This window comes from Schistocerca cancellata, chromosome 9 (genome assembly GCF_023864275.1).
Source record: "Schistocerca cancellata isolate TAMUIC-IGC-003103 chromosome 9, iqSchCanc2.1, whole genome shotgun sequence".
NCBI lineage: Eukaryota > Metazoa > Arthropoda > Insecta > Orthoptera > Acrididae > Schistocerca > Schistocerca cancellata.
In genome coordinates this window covers 135,964,711-135,990,875 of record NC_064634.1, presented here as the reverse complement: position 1 = coordinate 135,990,875, position 26,165 = coordinate 135,964,711, and the positions used below count along the sequence as shown (strand labels likewise).

General features: G+C 39.5%; 1 protein-coding gene and 1 long non-coding RNA gene across 2 annotated transcripts in view; one reads left to right on the top strand and one right to left on the bottom strand.

Moving 5' to 3' along the window:
• LOC126101135 (uncharacterized) overlaps positions 1 to 26,165 on the bottom strand; it is a 245,545-nt gene that overhangs the window by 205,508 nt on the left and 13,872 nt on the right. The gene's annotated exons all lie outside the window — the stretch shown is intronic.
• The window catches only part of LOC126101134 (uncharacterized), a 49,640-nt gene that overhangs the window by 12,935 nt on the left and 10,540 nt on the right, over positions 1 to 26,165 (top strand). Inside the window, exons 3-6 of the mRNA XM_049911817.1 lie at positions 1,751 to 1,875; positions 3,330 to 3,496; positions 11,527 to 11,724; positions 23,523 to 23,709. Coding sequence (XP_049767774.1) covers positions 1,751 to 1,875; positions 3,330 to 3,496; positions 11,527 to 11,724; positions 23,523 to 23,709 — 677 coding nt within the window. The remainder of the gene's footprint in view (positions 1 to 1,750; positions 1,876 to 3,329; positions 3,497 to 11,526; positions 11,725 to 23,522; positions 23,710 to 26,165) is intronic.

Here is a 26,165-nt window from a genome sequence, read left to right as displayed (position 1 = left end):
TTGCTCTTGTAGCTGAAGATAAGTAATTAATATTTAAAGTCAGTTGTATGAGGCTTACAAGGGAACTTCACCAACTTGACACCTTATTTTAAGCAGAGAAAGTCACACTTGCAAGGTTCAAGCCCCAGATATCAGTCCTGTATCAAAATTTGGGGCATAATTCTGACAGTACACAGCTATGGTCCTCAAAATATACAGATTTTAAATGTTAGTGAACACTGATTGTTTGTCACTCACTTACTTTTTCATTCCTGCCTATTGTACCAATGAAGCTGTTCAACAAATGCAATATGGTGAAACGGCAACCTCATTATCATCATCATCATCATGTACAGAAACATCAGACATCAGTCCTATATCTTGTTTTATATCAAGCACCTCTTCATTAGTGAAGATGCCTGTGTGATTTCTGCAGTGAAATTGAAAGGTACAAATAATAGCAGAAAGAGAGCCCCATATACTTTTGTTTGCCTTTTTACAACAGTTAGTCGAAAACTGCATGTAATGATGGTTACCGGTGGTGACTTATGGGTGATCTCATTCTTTGGCATTTAAATACTGTAATTTGACCATCATTCCATACCACTCCTGGAATTGCCACACTATCACTCATTGCTTTACTGACTTAATGAACACATACTTTGTACTCACTCTTACTCACACATACACAACCACTGTCTCTGGCCACTGAGTCTGCTCTCAGCAGCCAGAGATAGTGGTCATGTGTATGTGATTTGTGCTTGTGTGAATATGTGTGTGTGTCCTACTTTAGAAGAAAGCCTTGTGGCCAAAATCTCAAATGTATAGCAGGTTTTTTGTTGTGCCTGTCTGCAGCTCAACATCTCCTCTACATGGTGGGTAGCAATCTATAGTTTCCATAATATTGTTGTGACACCTTGATCAGTTGATAAGAGACAAAATTGTGGCCCGTCAGACCACACTGCTGCCTCCACTTATATAGTTTCGAGGTTTGTATTCTTTGACCTATTTAAAATGTGTAGATTTATGTGCCTTTCTGAGAAATGGCCTTTTGCAAGATATCTGACTTAAAAGTGTTCTTTGCATGTGGTCCTCTTTGTAATATTCACTCACAGTTGTTGAGATGAAACTGCAATCACTGACAGCAACAAATCCTGTTGGGTTGGAAACTAATTGTTATTGAAAAGGTATGTTTCTTGTCCCCTGTCCCTGTCCCTGCTGATTGGGATGCTAACAGCCACTGTTCTTACATCATGCAAATATTCATTGTAGATGCAGACAGTTCATATTTATAAAACAGATCAGGTAACTTTATTCATAGTGTCATCATATGTATGTCCAAACATGGTACCTCCTTTCTGCCATTCTGAAACATCTCCACACCAGCCCATGTTAGAGGTCTGATTGGGTACAGCCATGATTTACACCAGAGTTGGAGGGTCACATGACTGCCTCATAGCAGCTCTTCTCCAAAGCGGCTATTATGCTCTTTTAAGGCGATGAATAATATTTTGCCTCGTTAGCATAGTTACTTTGGATTTTAGAGAAAACTCCATTAAGTTTGATGTGCTTATTTCAGTACTAATCATTTCACAATTAAAACCATTTACATATCTCTTTCTAATAACAATAAGAGACTTTCCTGCATTTTTCTGCTGAACAACCCATATTTTTTATTGACAAAGTTGTTTTGAAGGTGAACTAGTGTCAGTTAAGATAAATACCAAATATATATTTTTAAAACAATTATAAACAATTGTATTCTCCACAGGGTTCCTTCCCATGCACTGATCAACCAGTGATCCTCGGTCATGAGTTTAGTGGAACAGTCACAGCAGTTGGATCTAAAGTAACTAATGTGAAAGTGGGAGACAAGGTAGCTGTTGATCCAAACAGGTAAGATCTGTTAATATTAAAACTGAAGTCACCTCCATATATTCAGCTATCATTAATAACTTTTCTCCATAAACTTACTAAAACACATCTGTGTCACTGAGTTTGCATGTATGCAACACTTTGCAGTTAAAAAGTGAAATCCAAAAGCTACACTAATTGAGCATAGAAACAAATTATTGTGATTATGTACTGTGCCCCAGGGAAAGATAAATTAAACAGCCTGATTTTTTCTCTTTATAGGAAAGTTAATGGAATGATAACAATAAATTTGTAAATACCTTGATCTCCTAAATAGTCATACAATTATCAGTTATTATTACAGTTATAAATAAATATCTGAGGAGTTCTTGCAAGAAGAGTATAAAAGCAACCAGTATTAGAAGTGATAATAATAGTAGGTCTTGAAAAGTGTATAATATTATATTGCAATTAAGCTACATCATTTGGAGAAATGGAATCATATCTGTCAAGAAAGATGCTGAATGCATTCATGATGGGAAGTCAGATTAGCCAGAATGGTAGCCAAAAGACATCTGATTAATCCAATTTCCATACAGGTGCTGCACGAACTCTGTATGAATTTCCACTCTATTATTTAATTCTCCTTCTTCCTGTGTGTCAAACTCTCCCCATCCACTTCTCCTTCACCAACTCACTTTCTTTGCACCTTTTCTCCATTTATTTCTTTACCTACCCTCTCTCCACCTCTCTTTCTCTTTGCCCATAACCTTTTCTCCACCTTTCTCAATCTCTCTCTCTATTATTCCTTCATCTTACCTTTTCAACAGTCCCTAACAATTATATGTTGCTCCCTTCTTCTTGTTCTGTTCTTTCCTTTGTACTCCTCCTCCCATCTGTACATATTTCTTTGGTCTATTCCCTGATGTAAATATGCCTGCCATCCTGCATGACATTGAACATTATACTAAGATATTTTCCTCATTCTGTCACTCTTGCTTTTCTATAGATAACTTAACCATTATACATCCTGTATACGTCTTATTTTGAATTTTGGTGTAATTTTTGGCAAATTGTGGAATTATATTAGATTTTAAATTGTGCACAGTCACATTCTCAAATTTATTCTTGGTTTTAACAACTTAACTCAGTTATATGTTTCCTTTTGTTCAAATCAAATTTCTTGTCTTTTATGCATTTATTATCTCTTAAGCTTGTCTTTATGCTTTGAACTAGATTAAAGATTTAAAAAATCATAGTATCTAATAACACAGTAAGTCACATTATTGTAACTTAAAAATTGTAATATTAATTGTTTCTGCATGTGTGTGTGTGTGTGTGTGTGTGTGTGTGTGTGTGTGTGTTTGTGGTGTGGTATGGAGTGTGCATGCATGATGGTGTGCAGTTTGAAAAAAAGTTTCTTGCTTTTGTTATGGAATGCATCCCATTCTGGACTTCCTGTGCTACAGTTCTTAAAGAAACATTTTTTTTTCCAGGGGTTGCAACACCTGTGGCCCATGCTCTGGGGGACAGTACCATTACTGCAGCACTGGAGGCATCAACTCAACAATAGGCATATACTGTAATGGTGGATGGGCACAGTACTGTACAGCTCCTGATACACAGGTGTACAAATTGCCAGAGAACATTGCTCTAGAACAAGGTGAGAGCATGAATTTGTATGTTATGTGGAGAAGAGTGGATTAGACAAATTGAAGATGAGGGTGAGCAGTGAAAAGCAAATAGTGAATAAGTTAAAAGGATTTGCTGCAGTGACATTCTAATAGTGCATCTGTTGTGTACAACTTTCGTTGTCACAGTGGAATTGTTGCAACTGCAATCACCATTTGTGTCTTGTTGCATTTTTTTTTTTTTTTTTTTTTAAGTTATGATCAAGCATTATAAAATCATACAAGCAACCCTCATTGGTCAGTATTTTCAGCCAGTTGCTGTCCACCATCAATAAACCTGGAGCTCTAAGTTATTTATAATGGTTCAGGCATGATCACAGATTTTATTCCCAGACTACAGTGATATGAGTTTCTCTCCAGTAAACTACAATTAAATTGTCATAAGAAAATTAATCTAAAGTCTATTTTTCTCACAACTTTGATCTTTGTTGATGAAGCTATTGTAATTTTTGTTACTTTTCTGACTAAAAAGAAATGTCAATTCCTCATCAAAGTGAGAAATTGTGTCTTGAAAAATTTTACTCTGTGGCTGAAGCTGTTCAGCTAAAACTCAGTTACAGCCTATTAATGCATTTCTCACAACCTGCAACTCTATTTGCTCTATGATCTTGAAGTAGATCTTTTATTTGTTTTGAGAGAAACCAGTACACAGTCTGCACAAGAAATGGTGTAATATATTGATTTGAATAAATCTCATTTGTCTTTGATTGATCCGAGCTGCTCACAGACAGTGTCAACCTGCGTGTAAATTGTTTCCACATTGCACTTTCATAATACATAACAAACTCTATCTATCATCCTAGGAACATGTGCCACAAAGTTCAACCAGTGTGGTATGGTTGTAAGTACTATTTTATAAAATAGAAGGTTCTGCAGTGGTTTAATGAACTTTGTGTAATACCCATTCATTCTAAGAAAAGAGGCAATTTGTTGAATATTATATTTTAAATGTACCTTGCATCTTTTTGTTATGTATGTTGTGAGAAAACCATCTGTGCACTGCACGCCTCTTCTGCCTTCTTTCTCACTTGTGCACTCCACCCAGACAGCAGATATCAATCTGTGTGAATCAGTTTTCAATATGTCCATAAAAAGGTGTTTTTTATTGCCATACCTCATGACCAGATCATCCAGAGAGGTATTAATAATTATCTATCTATGATGGAAGTTTCAAAATTTCTCAGAATGGAACAGAAGGAAATGACTTACCTCAGTGAAAATTTTCTGTTTTTGAGTGTAGTCATTGTGCATTCTCATGTGCTTGGTGCAGCAGTGTTCCAATGCCTTGATCCCAGCTGAAAAATTAGATTCCTCTGGCCTGCAAAATACCCATCAACTTCAGCTGTCAGTTCTTTCTTTGAAAAGATTCTCCATCCACTGATGAAAATTTTGAGTTTTGGGAAGAGATGGAAGTCTAATGGAGCCAAATCAGGTGAATAAGGCAGGTGTATCAACAATTTCAACACACACACACACACACACAGTTCATGTATTTTTTGCAATGGCAACAACATATATGTGTTGCTCACATTATCTTCATGAAAGACAGTTTTCTTCCTTGCCAGACCTGGCCTTTCTTCATGTATCTTTTGCTGTTGTTGGTCTAAGAGGTTAGCATAGTATCATATAGCAATTTTATGGCCAATTGGAAGATAATATATCAGCACAAGCCTTTTCACACCCAGAAAACTGGCGCTTTGGCCCATCCAGGCAACCATATTGCCTTTGGTTTCTTTGGTGGTTGTGAATCAATATGTTTCCACTCATTTGACTGTTTATTTTGTCTATGGGGTATAGCAGTGGGCCAAAGTTTCATCTGTGTTCACATACCAGTGCAAAAAGATCTTGTTTGTTGCTCTGAAAAAGGGTTAAAGATTGTTTGGACATTTCCATTCCAATGCATTTTTGATCCTGTATTAATAATCACTGCAGCCACTTAGCAGATGATTTTCTCATATTCAATTCCACTTTTAATGTGTGACATTCCCATTTAGAGGACTTCCCTATAGCTTTAGCAACTTCTCACATTTTCAGTCAGCGACCCTCCATGACTGTTTTATACACAGTTCCAATAATTTGTGAAAGAATGGGACATCTTGGCAGGCCTCTATACAGATTATCAAAGTGATTCTGACCAAATTTCAACATATTTTCCCATTTGGCAACAACTGAATATCAAGGAGCACAGGCCTCCACTGTGTTTTGAAAATCAGCATTAATTTTTTGTGCATTCACACCTTTCTTTACAATCCTGATTTTTTTCCTTTCTTTTTTCCCCCATCTTCAGAGATCACTACACAGGCACAACAACAGAGATGTCTACATAACAGATCTCTATCAAGAACATTGACACATCACATGTTCAAACTATCTCATATCAACATCATGTATTGTTACCATTTTTGAAACTTTTTATGCATTTCTTTGCATCCAAGGTCTTAATTGCTATGACTCCACATAATGAAGGCATCACCCTTATTTTCATGCCATACAATGATTTCAATTACAGTGCCATGTTTTCTGAAGTGTACATTAAGGGATTGAAGCACTAGAATAAGTAGATTTCCAAAAGGGATAACTATCAACGGCTCATGGAAGCACCTTACTTCGCTAACTTATTTACTTGCAGTTGTTTGAACATTCAAGGTCTCTTAAAACCATTTATTACATTAAGTGGTGGTTATCCACTACAGTATTATACAGAGACAGTTGAAAACATGTACATCACTCTGTTACTGTTTGTTAGTACTGTGAATGTTCTTCTCTACAGTCTGCATGTACCCATGAGAAGGCAGGGGTGTTGGGATGAGAGAGATATATATCTTATGAAATATCACTGTCTGCATTGTCTGCAGGTGTTAGCTGTGAAATAGACCTCCCTTTATTCCAGAAACTGCCATTTTCTGGGTGATGAATGGCTAAACTCTTTAAATGTGTAGTAGAATAATAATGAAACTCCTATAGCACTCTGAGGAGTATTAACTGTCACTTAACATATTACAATAATAAGTGCTTTGTCACCTGTTGCTTCATACAGAAAATAAAAGGGGTATCACATGATTTTCTGTGATAAACACAAAAGACTGTATGTAGGAAAGGCATATACCAGACTGAGATTCATTGAAAGAATCCTTGTGAAATGTAGTCCATTCACCAAGGAGGTGAAACTCATATTTGACTGATACTTGAGCATTGCTCATCAATTTTGGATCTGTACCATATGGGACTGATAGAGGAAATGGAGAAGATCGAAAGAAGAGCAGCATATTTCACTACAGGTTCATTTAGTAAGCATGAAAGTGTTACAGAGATGCTCATCCTGTAGCAGCCCTACCACAGAAATGTGTGAATAACAGAACTGCAGCACAGTCTCTTACCGTTTGTCCAAAAATTTTGCCAACAGTGTGAGGCAGATTGGCTTGAGGCAGACAGTAGATTGCAAGCTGGGATCAATACTGTGCAGGCAGGATTCCTCAATATGATTATGCTAGCCATGGGGCACGTGCATAGAGCTACCTTGTGCTCCCCACCAAAAGTGTACAGGTAGCTTATTTGACACCATTCATTTTGTTTTGTTTTCTCACATCCTCAAAGATCACAATGGCATGTGGAATGAGCAGGTAGCAATTTGTTTTTGAGTAGGCCACAAGTCCATTGTTTTCGTATGGTCATGCAATTAGGCGACATGCTTACAACACTGGGGAGTATACACCCTCCAGAACCAGTGCTCAAGACCTGTGACATGTGAAAAGAGTGAACTATTTGTGCTAATGACAATTATCATGGGCACATAATCATGAATGCAATGACATTTACATACAGAACTTATATATCAGTTGCATACTCATTTGTGATGAATAAATGTATTTTTAGCAAACCAAATCTTTTTCAGCTCCTGTCAAAATTGCATCCTCCCTAAACAAAGTGCATGGGTGCAGCAAAAAAGCCAGATCATCACATGGCTGAGTTGTAAGCAGTTATGTTCACATATTCCCATTTCAATCTAATTCAAATGGCAGACGCTGCAAGAAAAGCATTCTTCACGGAGTGTTTAGTGTTAAAATTCTGAGAGCTTAAATTGCTAGAATATTCAGCTAATATATTGCTTACTTGTACATACACTGAAGCACCAAAAAAAATCTGGTATAGGCAATACAAGATATGTAAACAGGCAGAATATGGCACTGAGGTCAGCAACGCCTATATAAAACAACAAGTGTCTGGTGCAGTTGTTAGATCAGTCACGGCTGCTACAATGGCAGATTATCAAGATTTAAGTGAGTTCAAACGTGCTATTCAGTCAGTGCATGAGCAATTGGACACAGCCTCTCTGAGGTAGTGATTAAGTGGGGATTTTCCCATACAACCATTTCATGAGCGTACCATGAATATCAGGAATCCGGTAAAACATCAAATCTCTGACTTCACTGGGGATGGAAAAAGATCCTGCAAGAATGGAACCAATGACGACTGAAGAGAATCGTTCAACATGACAGAAGTGCAACCCTTCTGCAAATTGCTGCAGATTTCAATGCTGGGTCATCTACAAGTGTCAGTGTGTGAACCATTCAATGAAACATCATCGATATGGACTTTCAGAGCCCAAGGCCCATTCATTTACCCTTGATGACTGCATGACACAAAGCTTTATGCCTTGCCTGGGCCCATCAAAACTGACATTGGACTGTTGATGACTGGAAATGTGTTGCCTGGTCGGACAAGTCTCATTTCAAATTGTATCGAGTGGATGGATGTGTATGGTTATGGAAACAACCTCATAAATTCATGGAGTCTGAATGTCAGCAGGGGACTTTTTAAGTCAGTGGAGGTTCTGTAATGGTGTGAGGCATGTGCAGTTGGAGTGATATGGGGCTCCTGATATGTCTAGATGTGACTCTGACAGATGACATGTATGCAAGCATCCTGTCTGATCACCTGCATCCGTTCATGTCCATCGTGTATTCTGACAAAATTGGGCAACTGCAGCCAGACAGTGTGACACCTCACACATCAAGAATTTCTACAGAATGTCTTCAGGAACACTCTTCTGAGTTTAAATGCTTCTGCTGGCCACCAAACTCACCAGACATGAACATTAGTGAGCATATCTGGGATGCCTTGGAGTGTGCTCTTCAGAAGAGATCTCCACCTCCTTGTACTCTTATGCATTTATGGACAGCCCTGCAGGATTCATGGTGTAAGTTGCCTCCAGCACTACTTCAGACATTAGTAGAGTCCATGCCGTGTTGTGTTGCAGCACTTTTGTGTGCTTGTCGGGGCCCTGCATGATATTAGCCTGGTGTATGAGTTTCTTTGGCTCTTCAGTCTATATCTTGTAAAAAAATCATGAAGATAAAATTAGAGAGATTCAAGCACACAAAAACTTATCAACAACTGTTCTTCCCATATGTCATTTATATCTGTAATGGAAAGAAAGGAAGGGGGGGGGGGGGGGGGCAGGGTGAGTACGGTACACAGAGTGCTTTTCATGACACACCATGAGGTGCTTTTGGAATGTAGATGTAGATATATAATAAAGAAAGGAAAACTGAGAGAGGACAAACATCTGCTAAAAAATGTGCTGATAATGGTTCTAATTGGTGCCATAATTGCTTTGATAAACTGTAATGGAAAATGTAGAAATTTTAGACAGATATTCACAGTGAGCAACATCTACAGTAGAAATATACTGTAACATTTTCACACTATTTAATTAAATGATTATTGGAAAACATATTATGTACTGTTACAAAACAAGGAAACAATATGGTGTAATTTCATGATACTACAGTAAATGACAGTGACAGTAGCAGCCTCTAAAAGAAGAAAAAGAAGAAGAAGAAGAAGGGGGAGGAGGAGAGCAGAGTAGTGTAAATACTAAATTTCTAGCACCCAGAACCGAGGAAAGATTCCAGTGGTATGAAGAGACCAAAGTCACCTTGAAAAGAGATTGATGGAGATAGCAGATGAAGGATGCATGGAAAGAGAAGGACCTAAAATGATGTGGGCAGACTGCATTTGAGAGGGAAAAACAACTGTCAGAGGACAACACGCAGGACCAAGAAGAGTAATGGTGGGAGAAACTTGCCATAAACATTGACCCTGTGAAGATATGGAAAGACGAAGACAAAGAAGAATATGAAACACAGATTTGTTTCTTTTGTGTAGCGTCTCTCTTATAACACGTATGGTATTAATTTACTTCCTTCAGTCATACGGATCAGATCTATTTGAGTGTTATATTCTCTTATTCATCACACTTCTCAGAAGGAAAAACTTGAAACTGAAATTTCCATTTTGCATTTTTGAACATGTTTATATGACATTCCATCATAATTGTTTTACTCAGCTTAATTTAGACATAATAGTACCAGAAATTTATGTAATGACTAAATACGAGGGCCGTTCAGAAAGTAACCTCCGGTTGATTTAAAAAAATACACCAAGTTAAATAAAAATATTTTAATATATACATCTTACAACTACATCTTTGCACTATTTTTCTACATAGTCTCCATAGCGATTGAGGCACTTATCGTATCTCTTCACAAGCTTTGAAATTCCTTCTGCATAAAAATCACCCGCTTGTGCCTGGAGCTAGCCTGTGACCGCATCTTTGAGCTCTTCGTCATCATCAAACCGCTGTGACCCGAGCCATTTCTTCAAATGCATGAAGAGGTGATAATCACTTGGCGCCAGGTCTGGGCTGTAAGGTGGATGGTTGATAACTTCTCACTTGAAGGACTCAAGAAGGGCCGTTGTTCTGTGAGCAGAGTGAGGACGGGCGTTATCGTGCAAAAAAACGATACCGGAAGTCAGCATACCACGGCGTTTGTTCTGTATAGCCCGTCGTAACTTTTTTATTGTTTCACAGTACAGGTCTTGATTAATGGTCGTACCATGTTCCATGAATTCAACCAACAACACCCCTTTGGCATCCCAAAACACCGTTTCCATCAGTTTTCTGGCAGAAAAATCTTGCGAGGCTTTTCTTGGTTTGGTAGGCGAATTTTAATGTGCCCACATCTTTGATTGTTCTTTTGTCTCAGGGTTCACGTACTTAATCCAGGTTTCGTCACCGGTCATGATTCTGTTTAACAATGGTTCTCCTTCGTCCTCATAACGTGACAGAAAGTCTAATGCAGAGGCCATTCTTTGAGTTTTGTGGTGGTCGGTAAGAATTTTGGGCACCCATCGTGCACAGAACTTATGGTAACCCAATCTTGCTGTCACTATCTCGTACAAGAGAGTCTTAGAAATCTGTGGAAAACCAGTAGACAACTCCGACATTGAGAAACGTCAATTTTCATGAACTTTTGCATCAACTGTCTGAACGAGTTCGTCAGTCACCAATGATGGTCTACCACTCCTCTCTTCATCATGAACATTTTCTCGTCCACTTTTAAATAAATGTACCCATTCACGGACAACTCCTTCACTCATAACTCTTGGTCCGTACACGGCACAAAGCTCACGATGAATAGCTGCTGCAGAATATCCTTTGGCTGTAAAAAACCTTATGACAGCACGCACTTCACATTTGGCGGGGTTTTCTATTGCAGCACACATTTCAAACTGCCACAAAAACTAAACTAGCGCAGGTACGACGTTCACTCGACCACGGCTTGATGCCGACTGACCTGTTGAGTGCGTGAACGCACAGATGGCGTCGCTACTCCCCCCACAACCCGCACTGTGACCGACCGGAGGTTACTTTCTGAACCGCCCTCGTATAATCACTCAGAATTGATACTGAGTTGTAGATAAATGTAAATATGGTAGCTCAGCTAACAAACACAGTTTGTTTTGTGTGTGTGTGTGTGTGTGTGTGTGTTTTGTGTGTGTGTGTGTGTGTGTGTGTGTGTGTGTCCTATTGTATGCGCACATTTACCATTCTGTGCCACCACCTTATGGTGAATGATTAATTTATTATTCCATTTCTCGTATTCTACACGATTTCCAGTATTGTATTAATAAATAATTATGGTAATTACTTTTTCAGGTGCATTAACAGAACCCATATCATGTCTGTCCCATGGCTGGGACAGAGTTCAGCCCATCCCTGTGGGCTCTAGTATCCTTATCACAGGAGCTGGCATTATAGGCAACTTATGGGCATGCCTACTCCACGTTCAAGGACATCGAAAGGTTACAATAAGTGAGCCCCTAGAGGACAGGCGCAAAATTGCTGAAAAACTTGGTTAGTAATGCCCGGTAATTTATTTCACAGTATCCAAAGTTCAACATAATTTTTTAAATTCAGTTTTGTGGCCAGAGACTACTGTTTTAACAGAGTACTCGATAGAAAATGCGTATGCATAGATAAATGTCAGAGAACCCCTAGAAACACCACTTATGATGGCTGGTGTACTTGATCAATGGTCATTAATCCAAGTTGTGGATTGTAATGTTTCAGGATATTTGTAAACATTCCAACACACTATTGAAAAGCTGTAGATAGGAGATGCTCATGAATAATTTGAATAAGGATAAATGTAGTGGGAAAGGGAAACTGTGTGTTTTCCTTTCTTGTATCCAGTGAATGTGGAGCAGTGGTGGACCCAGCAAGAAGGGGACCAGTAAAAATGGTGTTACAACCACTGGGAGGCATTTGTCCAACGGTGTAGCAAGTGCCTGTCTCTGAGAGCCATGGACTAAATGACGCACCAACAAGGATGTAATGAACAATTGCAGAGTGGTAGTTGTTTTCCTGGTTTTTCTCTCAGGTCCTACTGTATGCATGTACAGATGTTTGAATGTACTCAAGAGAGTGGTATTACCATAGAAATTGTTAGTTGTGTTGTGAAAAGTAATAACGAAAATGTTGGGCAAAATATATCCCTGTTTGTGAGAAGAGTGGCTATTTATTTAGTAGTGCAATAGAGAGAACTGGTGTACGCATTCCAAGGATTTTCATCGCAGTTGGATGGATAGGGAAGTGGCATGGGAGGACCCGGACCACCAAAAAAGAAAAACTATTCTGAAAAGAGAGGATAAAGGCAATACTACTTTCATCTGGTGGTGTATTGGGGTCAGCACAATACTGCCCTGTTATATCAGCCAGGGATACAACTTCCCACTAGCACTGGTATAAGATCCACCACAAATCTTACAAAATAAACAACAGCAGGAAAAGAAGGAAAAATACACCCCAGGGTCCACCATTTTTTAGTCACCACCTTGTCTCACAGGATATGTAATAAGCAGTAAGTTACACATGCAGATCAATTTAAATGTTTTTTATACCCATCACAGTTTTGTAGAGTCTACATGAGTCTCTTTACAAAGTTGTGTATATATGACTGAATGTGATGGACAAGCCTGGTAGAGTTCTGGAACTTATCTTCTGGTGTTTGCTTCAATACCCATCTTAATTATCTCCAGAACAGCCTAAGATGATCCAACATGTTAACAATATAACTCTGATGTCAGATGAGTGAAAATAATGAAGTTAAATAAGACTAGCTTTGAGATTTGTGTTACCTACATTCAGTATTGCTTTTGAGCAACTTACTGTGAGAGGTGCATTTTGTAGTACTAAGCATCTGCAGGGAGTTTTTGTTGGACATGTTCAAGCAGGATCTACAAAACTGAAATGTAATAGATACTAATACAGTTTTAAGTGAAGTGAGGTGGACCAGATGTTAATATACTATTCAATGCTAGTGGCAGGAAAATATTTCTATTGTATTGCTACAAAACAATCAGCCTATCTTCATGAACTGGATAGTTTCTAAACTTTATATGATTCTTTACTTTTGGGACTATGAGTGAGCTAGAATTCATTGCAAAAAATGATGAAACCTAGATAGGGCTTGCCATACTCCACTAAAGAAATTATTTCCTAACAGCTTAATAAAAAATGTAGATGCATGATCTAGTGATGAAAAAAATACATAGGAAACATTGTCTACAATTCTGATCTCCCATAAAATTAAATCAATAATACAATAAAAGATTTCAATCAAACTTTAATAATGAATATGTCCACTGTGCACAGGAATACAAAACTCCTCAGAGTTTTTGCTGGCTTGATATGCTCTGTTTGGATGAGCATTAAGCATTGTTTGTCCTGCAAGAGAGAGATCCATGCCTGAATCACTCAAATTACACATTTTTGGAGATCATTGTCATCTCCTCCTTGACCAGACCATAGAAATGGTCTGCATGGAGTGGTAAACCCAGTTCGGCAGCCATGCATCTTAAAGTACCCACTTCCAGGATGGGGGAGACATGCTGGTGCCAGTTCAAAACTGCCCAGCATATTGACAAAAAGGGCCAGTGTGCTGGCTAGTCTGGATGTGGTTTTGAAGCAGCTTCCCACGTCTCATTAGGTGAATACCAGTCTGATACCAATGTGCCACCTCAGATACAAGCTGCAAAACACATTTAGAAAATTTTTTCAAATTGCACACAGAATTTCCTCTAGATGTAGGTAGATTGGGTACACTGATTTGATCATGGGGCGTGAGGATCAGACTGATGATCTTAGATGTTTAATCTCCTTAAACCTATAACCAGGAGCCTTTTGGAGCAGTGAAGTTCATATAGTTTGGATGAACCAGAATTCTTCCAATAGCTTTATATTTTCTCTAATATTACATTCTCTCAACGTTTATCAAATCAGGAGATCATACAATCATCCTGAGTGATCTCCCCATTTCTAAGGCCTTTTCATATTTATCTTACATTGCATGGACTATCAGATAGAAATATATACTTTTAGACAGGTCTAAAACTTTCCATGTCATATTTCCCTTCTTTAGGTCATAAATGCTCAGAAGCATGGAGTGTGTTCATGGAATCTATGTAAGTATGTCATAAAAAGAATTCCTTCACTAATCCAGTGCCCATAATTGATGCCAGTGTAATTTTTATCTGTGTAATAAGAAGATAACAACAAAGCATTTGACTGTGTAATTGTTTCAAAAATGTTTCAAATACTAGGCTTTATGTGAATACCAGAGCATCATACATAAAGGTAATCAGAAATCTGTACAAAAAGTAAGAAGCAACAGCAAAAATACAACAAGGATACGAAGAAACTTTCAGGAAAGGTAAAGGCGTCAGACAGGAATGTACAGGGTGATTACAATTAAAGTAAACTATCAAACCACTGTAGAAATAACACCACTGGTTAGAATGACATCAAATTGCAATGGAATATTATCAGAGAAGGGGAAAAATGTATGGCAGAAGAAAAATAAATAGTTACAAAATGTAGCAGTAGATGGTGCTGTAAGCATCATAATTTAATAGTGGCTGACTGCAAATGACTAATGAATCATACAACAATGCCTAACATGTAGGTCTGACGCTAAACAAACTGTACTACTCAGTGTGCATGGGTGTACAGGTGTGATACTTTTAGTTACGTAAGCCCACCCACCACGGCAAGGTCATATCGCATCAGATGGGAAAATTCGATTTTTAATTGTCCTGAGGTCAAAAACTCCATAAAAAGCATCACTCATGTCAGTTTTTAATTGTCCTGAGACCAAAAACCACATAAAAAGCATCAATCACATATGTTTTTAATTGTCCTGAGGCCAAAAACCGCATAAAAAGCATCAATCAAAATCAAATCGGATTATTAATTCCATCTGACAGGCACAAAACATGTTCAATATGGTGTCCACCATTTTCTGCAACAGGTTGAAATCGAGAAACAGCATGTTCCACAACTGATCAAAGTGTTTCCAGAGTCATGTTCAGAGTGTGTTGCACAATGCGTGCCTTCAATGCAGCTAAGTTTGCAATCAGGACACTGAACACAACATCTTTCAGATAGCCCCACAGCTAGAAGTCACATGGGTTAAGATCAGGTGATCGGGACAGCCAGGCTGTAGGGAAATGGCAGCTGATAATTCTAGCATTTCTGAAGTGGTGCTTCAGCAGCTGCTTAACTGGATTTGCAATGTTCAGAGGGGCACCATCTCACATAAAAATTATCCCATCCACACATCCATGCTGTTGGAGAGCTGGAATGACAAGGTTGCACAAGACACTCATAGCGCTTACCAGTGATGGTACAGGTAACAGGACCGGAAACACCTGTATCTTTGAAAAAATGTGGCCCTATGATAAATAATGCCATAAACCCACACCACACAGTGAACTTTTCAGGATGAATTGATACTGGTTGATTTGTGTGTGGATTTTCTATTGCCCATATTCGACAATTCTGTATATTGACATATCCTGTCAGATGGAAGGGGGTTTAGTCTGTTCACAAAATCTTCCACAGCCAATCATTGTCCACTTCCATGTGAGCAAGAAATTCTAAAGCAAAGGTCTCTTTTGCTGGCAGGTCAACAGGAAGCAACTCATGCACATGGGCAATTTTGAATGTATAACAAAGAAGGATGATTCATAGGATTTTACACTCCTGGAAATTGAAATAAGAACACCGTGAATTCATTGTCCCAGGAAGGGGAAACTTTATTGACACATTCCTGGGGTCAGATACATCACATGATCACACTGACAGAACCACAGGCACATAGACACAGGCAACAGAGCATGCACAATGTCGGCACTAGTACAGTGTATATCCACCTTTCGCAGCAATGCAGGCTGCTATTCTCCCATGGAGACGATCGTAGAGATGCTGGATGTAGTCCTGTGGAACGGCTTGCCATGCCATTTCCACCTGGCGCCTCAGTTGGACCAGCGTTCGTGCTGGACGTGCAGACCGCGTGAGACGACGCTTCATCCAGTCCCAAACATGCGCAATGGGGGACAGATCCGGAGATCTTGCTGGCCAGGATAGTTGACTTACACCTTCTAGAGCACGTTGGGTGGCACGGGATACATGCGGACGTGCATTGTCCTGTTGGAACAGCAAGTTCCCTTGCCGGTCTAGGAGTGGTAGAACGATGGGTTCGATGACGGTTTGGATGTACCGTGCACTATTCAGTGTCCCCTCGACGATCACCAGTGGTGTACGGCCAGTGTAGGAGATCGCTCCCCACACCATGATGCCGTGTGTTGGCCCTGTGTGCCTCGGTCGTATGCAGTCCTGATTGTGGCGCTCACCTGCACGGCGCCAAACACGCATACGACCATCATTGGCCCCAAGGCAGAAGCGACTCTCATCGCTGAAGACGACACGTCTCCATCGGTCCCTCCATTCACGCCTGTCGCGACACCACTGGAGGCGGGCTGCACGATGTTGGGGCGTGAGCGGAAGACGGCCTAACGGTGTGCGGGACCGTAGCCCAGCTTCATAGAGACGGTTGCGAATGGTCCTCGCCGATACCCCAGGAGCAACAGTGTCCCTAATTTGCTGGGAAGTGGCGGTGCGGTCCCCTACGGCACTGCGTAGGATCCTACGGTCTTGGCGTGCATCCGTGCGTCGCTGCGGTCCGGTCCCAAGTCGACGGGCATGTGCACCTTCCGCCGACCACTGGCGACAACATCGATGTACTGTGGAGACCTCACGCCCCACGTGTTGAGCAATTCGGCGGTACGTCCACCCGGCCTCCCGCATGCCCACTATACGCCCTCGCTCAAAGTCCGTCAACTGCACATACGGTTCACGTCCACGCTGTCGCGGCATGCTACCAGTGTTAAAGACTGCGATGGAGCTCCGTATGCCTCGGCAAACTGGCTGACACTGACGGCGGCGGTGCACAAATGCTGCGCAGCTAGTGCCATTCGACGGCCAACACCGCGGTTCCTGGTGTGTCCGCTGTGCCGTGCGTGTAATCATTGCTTGTACAGCCCTCTCGCAGTGTCCGGAGCAAGTATGGTGGGTCTGACACACCGGTGTCAATGTGTTCTTTTTTCCATTTCCAGGAGTGTATACACCGTGCTCACGGGTGTGTCCTACGTTCGGGCAATTCTCCATGCACTACATGTTTGCAACCACCACTCATCTCCTCCTGCATTTCTGTGGCCACTGCTTCCACTGACGTAAATCAATTCATTTCCTCCATCTATCAGGTTGTACACCAAAAGAACCCGTCTTTTCGAGTTTCCGGATCATTTTCTCCAGACCCACAGCAGTCATCAGACCAATGCCTTTTTTCAAACCCTTCAAAGTCCACAACTTCTGTACAGCAATGTGTGCACAGTCATAAGTATTGTTATACAGCTTTACAAGCAGAGTGCGATCCTACATTGAGACAGTCATGTCGAATGTCGCAGACTCAAAAGGAGGAAAAGCTGTGTATCCAGTGTGTTTATACCAACTTCAATGGGTCGTGCACATGACAGGTGTTTTCATTTATGTATCCTGACACATACAGTGCCATCTGTTGATCAATTTTAACATTATTTTTTTTATTCTGCTATACGTTTTCCCCCTTCTCCGATGATATTCCATTGCAATTTGACGTCATTATGATCAGTTTTGAAAGATTAACTTTAATTATAATCACCCTGTATATTATCTCCATTTCTGATATAGTAAGAACAAACACGATTTATGGAATAGCTCATCAGAGTGTGCCAAGAGGCTGACCCAGGTGGGCTCTATAAGTGAGCCTGTGAACTGTATGGATGTGCGATCTCTGAAATCATGAGTGAAGGTACATCATTCCTCCCTTCTAGTTGGTGGTAAAACCACATACATACATAAAAACACTAGCCACAGAAAAATAAATGGTACAGAAATTTGTATGGCACAGAGAAAAAAAAACTGATACCAAAAAAATCACTGGTACTGGAAAAAAAAGCACTGGTACTGAAAGAACACTGGTACCATGGAAAAAAGGCACTAAACTCACAAGGAATGGAGATTATCAGTCATGGAAAACACCAATGATGGGGCTGACATCCATTTGACCACCCAATGACAGCAGCTGCTGCAGCATGTGGCAGGCAGGCACCAGTGAACAGGAAGAGAAGTGATGAGGGAGCAGTTTGGTGCATCATCCCCCCTCTCATGAGAGGTTAATGGATCTGATCATGATAACGAGAGAGGAAGAGAGCCCACCACTACAAACAATGTGTCCAGAACGGTAGCCAAAGGGTTATAAAGAGCAACCGACGACGTGTGATCCACGATTAAATGGAACTTAGAACCATACAAGAAGACGTGGAACTTCTCGAGGGTGAATACAATCGCTAAAGTCTCCTTTGCAGCCTGAGAATACCACTACTGAGTGGGATTTAAAGTCTTAGAAGTGTAAGCAATGGGTCATTCAGACCCATCCATGTATTTGTGCACCAACACTGCACCAAGACCATGCTGAGGCCAACACGAGATGCTGACACAGCTGAAAAGTTACCAGACAGGGGAAAGACTGGAGCTTAGATTTAAGCAAAGTGAATGCTCAGTCACGAGGGGGACCAGAAAAAAGGCTCATTCTTACACAAAAGTGTGTGCAGGGGCTGAGAAACAGTGGGTGCATCCAGTAAAACTTATGATAGTATGAAATTTTACCTAGAAGTGCTTGCAGTTCCTTAACAGAAGTGAGCCACAGCAAAGCTGCAATTGTGTCAGCATGATGACTGATCAGCTTGACCCATGAATGAGAGACCTCAATATCTAGGTACTAAATCGACAGCTGAAAAAATTGAGATTTTACAAGATTGCACTTGACACCTGCAGACTGCAAAACAGAAAACAATGATTGGAGCTTGGTATGGTGGTCTTCAGTGGAAGAACCTGAAACAACAATATAGTCCAGGTAATTGCAGCAGCCAAGCACAGAGGCTGTCAGCTGTTCTAAGAAATGTTGAAAACTTGCGGGTGTGTTAGTGACACCCAAAAGCAACCATTGATATTGGTATAGGCTGAAAGGTGTACTGGCAATGATAAGTTGCCCAGTGACCTCATCCAAGTGGAGCTGGAGTTATGCTTCTAACAAATAAGCCTTGAAAAAGTAGTGGCCATCTGCCAATTTTGTGAGCAACTCATCATGGCAGAGCAAATGGTGGTGGTGGTTGTTGGGATGTTTAAGGGGGACTAAACAGCGAAGGTCATCAGTCCCCCAGGCAGAGCAAATGGTATGTATCTGTCATGGACTGTGCATTAATCTCGACACTGAAGTTACTGCAGGGGTGAAGCTTACCCATCGGCTTCTTAACAATGACCTTTGGTGTAGCCCATTCACTTGAAGAAACAGGCTAAATGGCATTGAGAAAATGTCAAATGGTCTAATTCGGCCTTGACAGACTCACGCAACATGACTGGCATCTGCCACACCCAAGAAACATTAGAACGGGTGGACTCTTTCATGGTAACGCAGGCCTGAAAACTGATAGCACAATTAAGACAAGGGGAAAAGGGTGACAAAAACAGAGCAGACGGATTCCAGCTGTTGATACAGAACTCGATCTGACACAAAATTTACCTCATCAGCAATGGAGAAATCAAAATCATTAAATGCATCTAACCCAAACAAGTCTCCGGTATGGGAATGATCCACAACAAGGAAGGTGAAAGGGGAACAATAGATAATTGACAGAGGATCAAAATCTGCTGTTTATTGTAGCTAACCTGTGTGAGGGGAGGGGAGCCCAAGTCCATGTATGTTTTTGGGTTTACTAAAATCACTGCAGCTCCTGTGTCCACTTGCATTTTTAGCATTTTATTAAACACACACATGTCAATAAACAATTTTTTTGGGGAGCTGGTCATTGTAGAGATACAGTTTATGTCCATCGGTACTACTGTGTCCATCACATTTGAAGAGGAGCTACACACTGATGTAATGTGGCCTTGTTTTTGACATTGCAAACAGCCCAACACTCAGGGCACACAGCATGCTCATTTTGGAAGAAGCAATATGGGCAAGACAGAAGGGGAGCACATGACCACTGTTGTGACAAGGCCTATTGCTGCTGTGGCCATAACTGATGCTGCCTCATCCAAGGCTGAGTCAAAGGTTGTACTACTGCAGCAGCTTCCCCATCATCCTGAACACTTACAGCATGCTTAACAGGTGTTGATTGAACAACTTCCAACACCTCCACCCATGCAGTAAAATGATTGCCTGCGGCTCATGACACTTCAAAGAGCAAATTTGTAAGTGCTGGATACTTACATTGAAGTGCTTCTTCACAGACTTCCCTATTCAGGGTCAGACAAATAATAACATCACACTCCATATGATCAGTATAAGATTCGTGATGGGTACTAGTGACAAATTTACGATGACAGCTCAACCCATGTAATTCTGAAGCATAGACTTTGTCAGATTGGCTTAGGTGTTTCTGACAACATTAAAATTCCACACATGTTGCAATTCCATGGGTTCTGTCACAGTAATAGATTGAGAAAAGCTTGCACATTTCATCAAATGATAAGCTGGCCATATCATGCTAAGGTGCAGGTTGGCACAACAAGTGATACATGCACAAGAAATATCAGGAAGGAAAGAAAGCCCTACATAGGTTTATATTGCCCATACAAAAAGACCTGGAAATTTTGGTGTAATCATGTCTTCTAGGAGTCCCAATCATCACATGCCAGAAAGGGCAATGATTGCATTGACAGAAGAGTAACCTGCTGTGAACATGCAGATGCCACTTGACTGAGAGTGGTGGTGAGAGCCTGCTGTTGTTCTGTGAAAGCTCGCTGCTGGGCATTGATATGTTGGAGTATTTCTTCTATCAAGATGTTTGTTGGGTTACTTAGCACTAACACTAATATGCCATGGAAATGCAACCCTCACTAGTCGCCAAGCTTGTTACAGTAACAACAAATGTGATTTATGGAACACAGTATTTTATAGAGCCATCGTAAGATACAATTAAGTACAGGTTGCACATAGCACTGAACACATTGAATGGACAACAGCAATACTGGCCAAGCACTAATTTGTGAATGCTTAAATAATACTGTTTCTTTGGAAGCTCACCAGAGTGCACCAGAGGGGTGACTCAGGTGGCCTCTATAAATTAGACTGTGAACTGTATGGATGCATAATCTCTGAAATTGCGCGCATCATGAATGGAGGTACATCAGTTTCTTTTCATTTAGTATGGTAATTAAGTAATGAACAGGCATGGAAACTGGAATTAAAATTGTCAGGGTGGGGGTGCATTGAACCAACAACTTAAGATGTGCAGATGACACGATGCGTACAGCAGGCAGTAAAGGAGACATTAAAACTATGATGAAAGTGAAAAATTTGGCCTAGGGCTAAGTTTGAAGAATTTGTTGTTAAAATTTTTGTTTTCTTTAAATTTAGCCCTAATTTGCTGTCAATATATATATATATATATATATATATATATATATATATATATATATATATATATATATATATATATATATATATATATATGCCATGAAAAAGTAGTTTCCACAGTGAGCAATAAGAAGAAGAGTCAGCTTAATAACCTGTCACAATTAAATTCAGCAAGCTGCTAAAGGAATGGAAATTGTCACTATCAACCAAAATAAAAATGACTAAATCACTGAAATTTTGATCTTTCCTGTAGTCTTGTACAGATGTGAATCATGGACAATAAAAAGAAATGGATTCCAAGAAAATCTATTCTTTTAATATGTGGGTTTGAAGAAGAATCCTGAGGACTTTGTGGGCTGAAAACAGAAACAACTATTCTGAAAGAAAATAAAGCCAAAAAATCTTATGAGACAAAGTACTGAAGATGACATTACATTGCATTGGGCATATAACAAGAGCAGAAGACTCACTAGAAAGAGCTGTAATGCTCCGAAGAACTGAAGGTCAGAGAAACAGAGGAAAACCAAGGAGAAGGTGGACAGAAGACATCAAAGAAAGCATCAGAATGATGCTGGAAGAACTTAAGACTAAAACACCATCCAGGAGGAAATGGAAAGAGATAGTTCATCATGTGATGAAGAGTTGGAGGATACTTGGTGATCCTAACAACAATAAGAAAAATGTGTTTTTATAATTGACTGCCAGAACAGCTATGTTATTACACCTGCATTGTATCTTCATTTGCAATAGAGCAAGAGATGTATTTAGAGCAGTCACTAGTTGTTTAACATGTCAAATAAAGATCTGACTCATGAGTTATTTACAACAAGTGACAAATAGTCAAAAATCCAAGAACTCTCTGGGAATTCAATAAATTCACAGAATTATGGGAGACTCTAGGGGAAATTGAACTGTTTTTTGGCAGAAATAAATGTTCTGAGTTTCTTATTACAAATAGTTCTGAGATTCTGCTTTAGAAACATTACAAATAGTTCTGAGATTCTGCTTTAGAAACAATGTGGAACTGAGTAAGAAAAAGTGAAATGCTTTGAATTGTCGTAATGTTTGTTGTTAGATCACATCTGCATGTCAGATCCTCACTGCGTGTGTGAATCTTCATTATTTTCTGTGGGCCCTTAGGCTTCCGGTCCATCTCCCATTGCATCATCAAGAGTGTTCATGAGATTTTGTCATATAGCCATGAACTCACCGTTCGCACAAAATCAAAGATGCTACTTTAAACTGAAAAAAAGTGTGTCCATATTTAAACATAATATTTGCAGACTGGTACTGAATACTCAGGCTTTATTTCCTTTTTACTAATTTCAGTGCACTCTAGTACTTTGCCAACTTACAGTATTGTGCATTAATTTAATGCTGATCATAGTGTGAAGAACATGTTGCTTGATATAAGATATGTCATTGCTATCAACACTCTATTCATATTACATTCCAGTGAGAACAGATCAGATCATGTTCCTGTCAGAATTTCTCATATGCTTTAGGTTACTGCACAGTGACATGACCTCACATGACACGGAATTGTGGCAGATGACAGTAACAGTGGAATTTACAGAGGTTGCAAGAGCTTATAATTTACAGAATTGTTGATGAAACTGTAAATCCCAGGTGAACTTGAAATAATCACTAAAAGTTGAAGTGACAATTCAAAAAATTTCAGTTGTTGCCATAAAAAACTAGTAGTGTGAAACTTGTTCTCACATACACTAAAATATCATTCAGGGGAATCTGGATAGGGAAGCTGGTAAAACCTGGTAATCTCAGGGAATCTGTTGATGAAACATCACCTGTATACTTCATCAAAATTTTTCAATTGTACTCTCTTTTTCAGGAACTGGATTTCAAGTTGTTAGCCCAGCTGAACTGAAAAAGCAAAAAGAGAAAGATCCAGAATTTGGTTTTGATGTTGCTATTGAGTGCAGTGGTAATGGCAGGGCAATGGAAGATGCTCTCTGGATGCTCAACTGTGGAGGAAAACTGTGTGTCTTTGGTGTTGCCTCTCCAGACACAAGAGTAAGGTAAAAAGCTACATGTAAATCTCTTGCTGTTTACTACAAATTAGTTATTTTTCTAAAGATACTGTGATCAGCATTTCTGAATTCTGCTTCCATTGAAAGACTTATGAGCTATGCACACACTACCTTCAAGGGCTGACTACCATCTTTGTTTCCTATCTTTCTCCTCCTTCAGCTGTGGAAATTTAAAACAATTGATGAATATTTTTTGCTATTGTGAAATGTCATGAAAATTGGCTTTGGCATGGAGGAGCAACATATTTTAAGCGAGGAAGCCCTGTGTTATAGAAGTCTGAATTATTTGAACCCTGTCCATCGAGTCACTGTAATAAGTAGCATTACTAGTTCTATATTACTACAAGAAGTCTACCTTAAAGAGCACTTTGTAGAAAAAAATCTGTTTCCAGAACTTTTCTGTTTGATGTACAAAATCTTAACACCTCTCTAGACTTCTTGATACACCTATGATCTGTTGTGTGGTGGTATATCTTGGTCTTGTCACAGGTTAATAAACATAGAGATACCTCAAAGGAATGTAACATATTTTGTTTCATAATTTACTAATAGAAACTAATAAAATGCAGTCCCCTCTCATCAGTCAGTGTTTCAGTATTCTCAAAGTGGTTTGGACCTTTTGTACTAATTTAAATCTTTAAAAAAAAAATGCAGATATGTTTTATACTTGTTTTTTTGATAACATCAATTGTTGAAATTTTGTATGGAATCACATTTTTTCTCTTGGTACAACTATTTTATATGTGTGTTTAATAACATCACTGCTCCATATTTCTCACATAATCTATACCATATATAATTACATTTATATCCATGGCGCGCTTCATAATAATTTACTGTGCAGTGTCCCAATGTGTTTCACTCTTCTCAACACTAAAAATAATTGAGAAAGAAAAATATTCAAGATGACTGCATGGTGGAGAACTTCAGTGATGACCATCCACAGAAATGCTCCTTCTCACCTGTGTGTCATTGTTGGACTCAGGGAACAAACACTGATGAGCCAACACACCATAGTCCAATCAATGATGACAAGAAAAGGTCAAATGCAAGAAATAAATTGTGTAGTCACAAATTTTCGTACAGTAGTAGGAAGGAGTGCCATGAACAACATACTAAAAGTTCCAACCCCCCTGAGGGAGGGGAGTGCATCTGAAAAAGAAAAGTCAATTATTGATAAAATTGTTTAACTGGATAAATAAAAGATCTACTCACCAAGCAGCGGCAGAACACACACATAAAAGACTGTTATGATTGTCAAGCTTTCAGAGCCAGTGGCTCCTTCTTCAGGCAGAAGGGTTGAGGGGGAAGGAAGAAGGGCAAAAGAAAAGGACTGGAGAGGTCTAGGACAAATGGTAAATTTTGGGAAAGTCACCTAGAACTGCTGGTCAGACACAATAATTTTAGTTATGGTATACATTTTCTTTCAAATATTCTTCCACAGTATAAAAAGATTTCTCTGTCAGGCAATCTTTGAGAACTTGTTTAAATTTTGGCAGTTCTGTATGAAGACATTTGATATTTAGTGGGAGAGCATTGAACAGCTTAATGCTGGAGTGAGACGTTTCATTTCGAAATGTAGATTGTTTTTGTTTCTGGTGTTGTAGCCATGGAATTTACTGTTGTCTTGGTAGATAGAATAATTTTTGCACACAAAGGTCAGCAAGGAAAAATATACTGTGAGGCAGTTGTTAGGATACCTGTCTTCCGAAACAAGTGCCTGCAAGAGTGTCTTTGATGGACCCCACACATAACTGTTTTTGCAAGTGGTTTGTTCCCCCAGAATATGATAGCATATGACATCAATGAGTGGAAGTAACCAAAGTAGGCAACCTTAATGGTGTCGACTTCAGCCACTGAAGAAATTACCTGTAATGCAAATGTTGCTAAGCTAAGTTTTTTACATACATGAAGAATATGAACTGACCAATTACATTTGCTGTCTATATAAGCACCCAGGAATTTTGTATCTTCAACTCTCTGTAATGGTTGATCTGTACATTTTATGTTAAATTTCATCAAGATTACTTTGTGATGTATGGAACCTCATATAATGAGTTTTATTTGCATTGAGAGAGAGACCATTTGCGGAGAACCAATTTAAGATGTCATTAAAAACAGTATTTGTAGTTTGTTCAAGATTGTGATCTATCAAATTGTCAATCGGAATTGTGGTATCATCAGCAAACAGGGTAAATTTGCTGTTTGTCTCAGAACAAAGAGGAAGATCATAAATGAAGATGAGGAAAAGCAGTGGGCCCAAAACGGAGCCTTGAGGCACACCACACGTTATCGTGCCCCATTCAGACAAGGCAGGTTCTCCAGAAGAGCCATTTAACAATACAGTCTGATTCCGATCCTTTAGATATGATTGTAGCCACAAGCCAACAGTACCACCTAAACCACAGTATTCTGCCTTTTTCAAAAGAATTTGGTGGTTTACA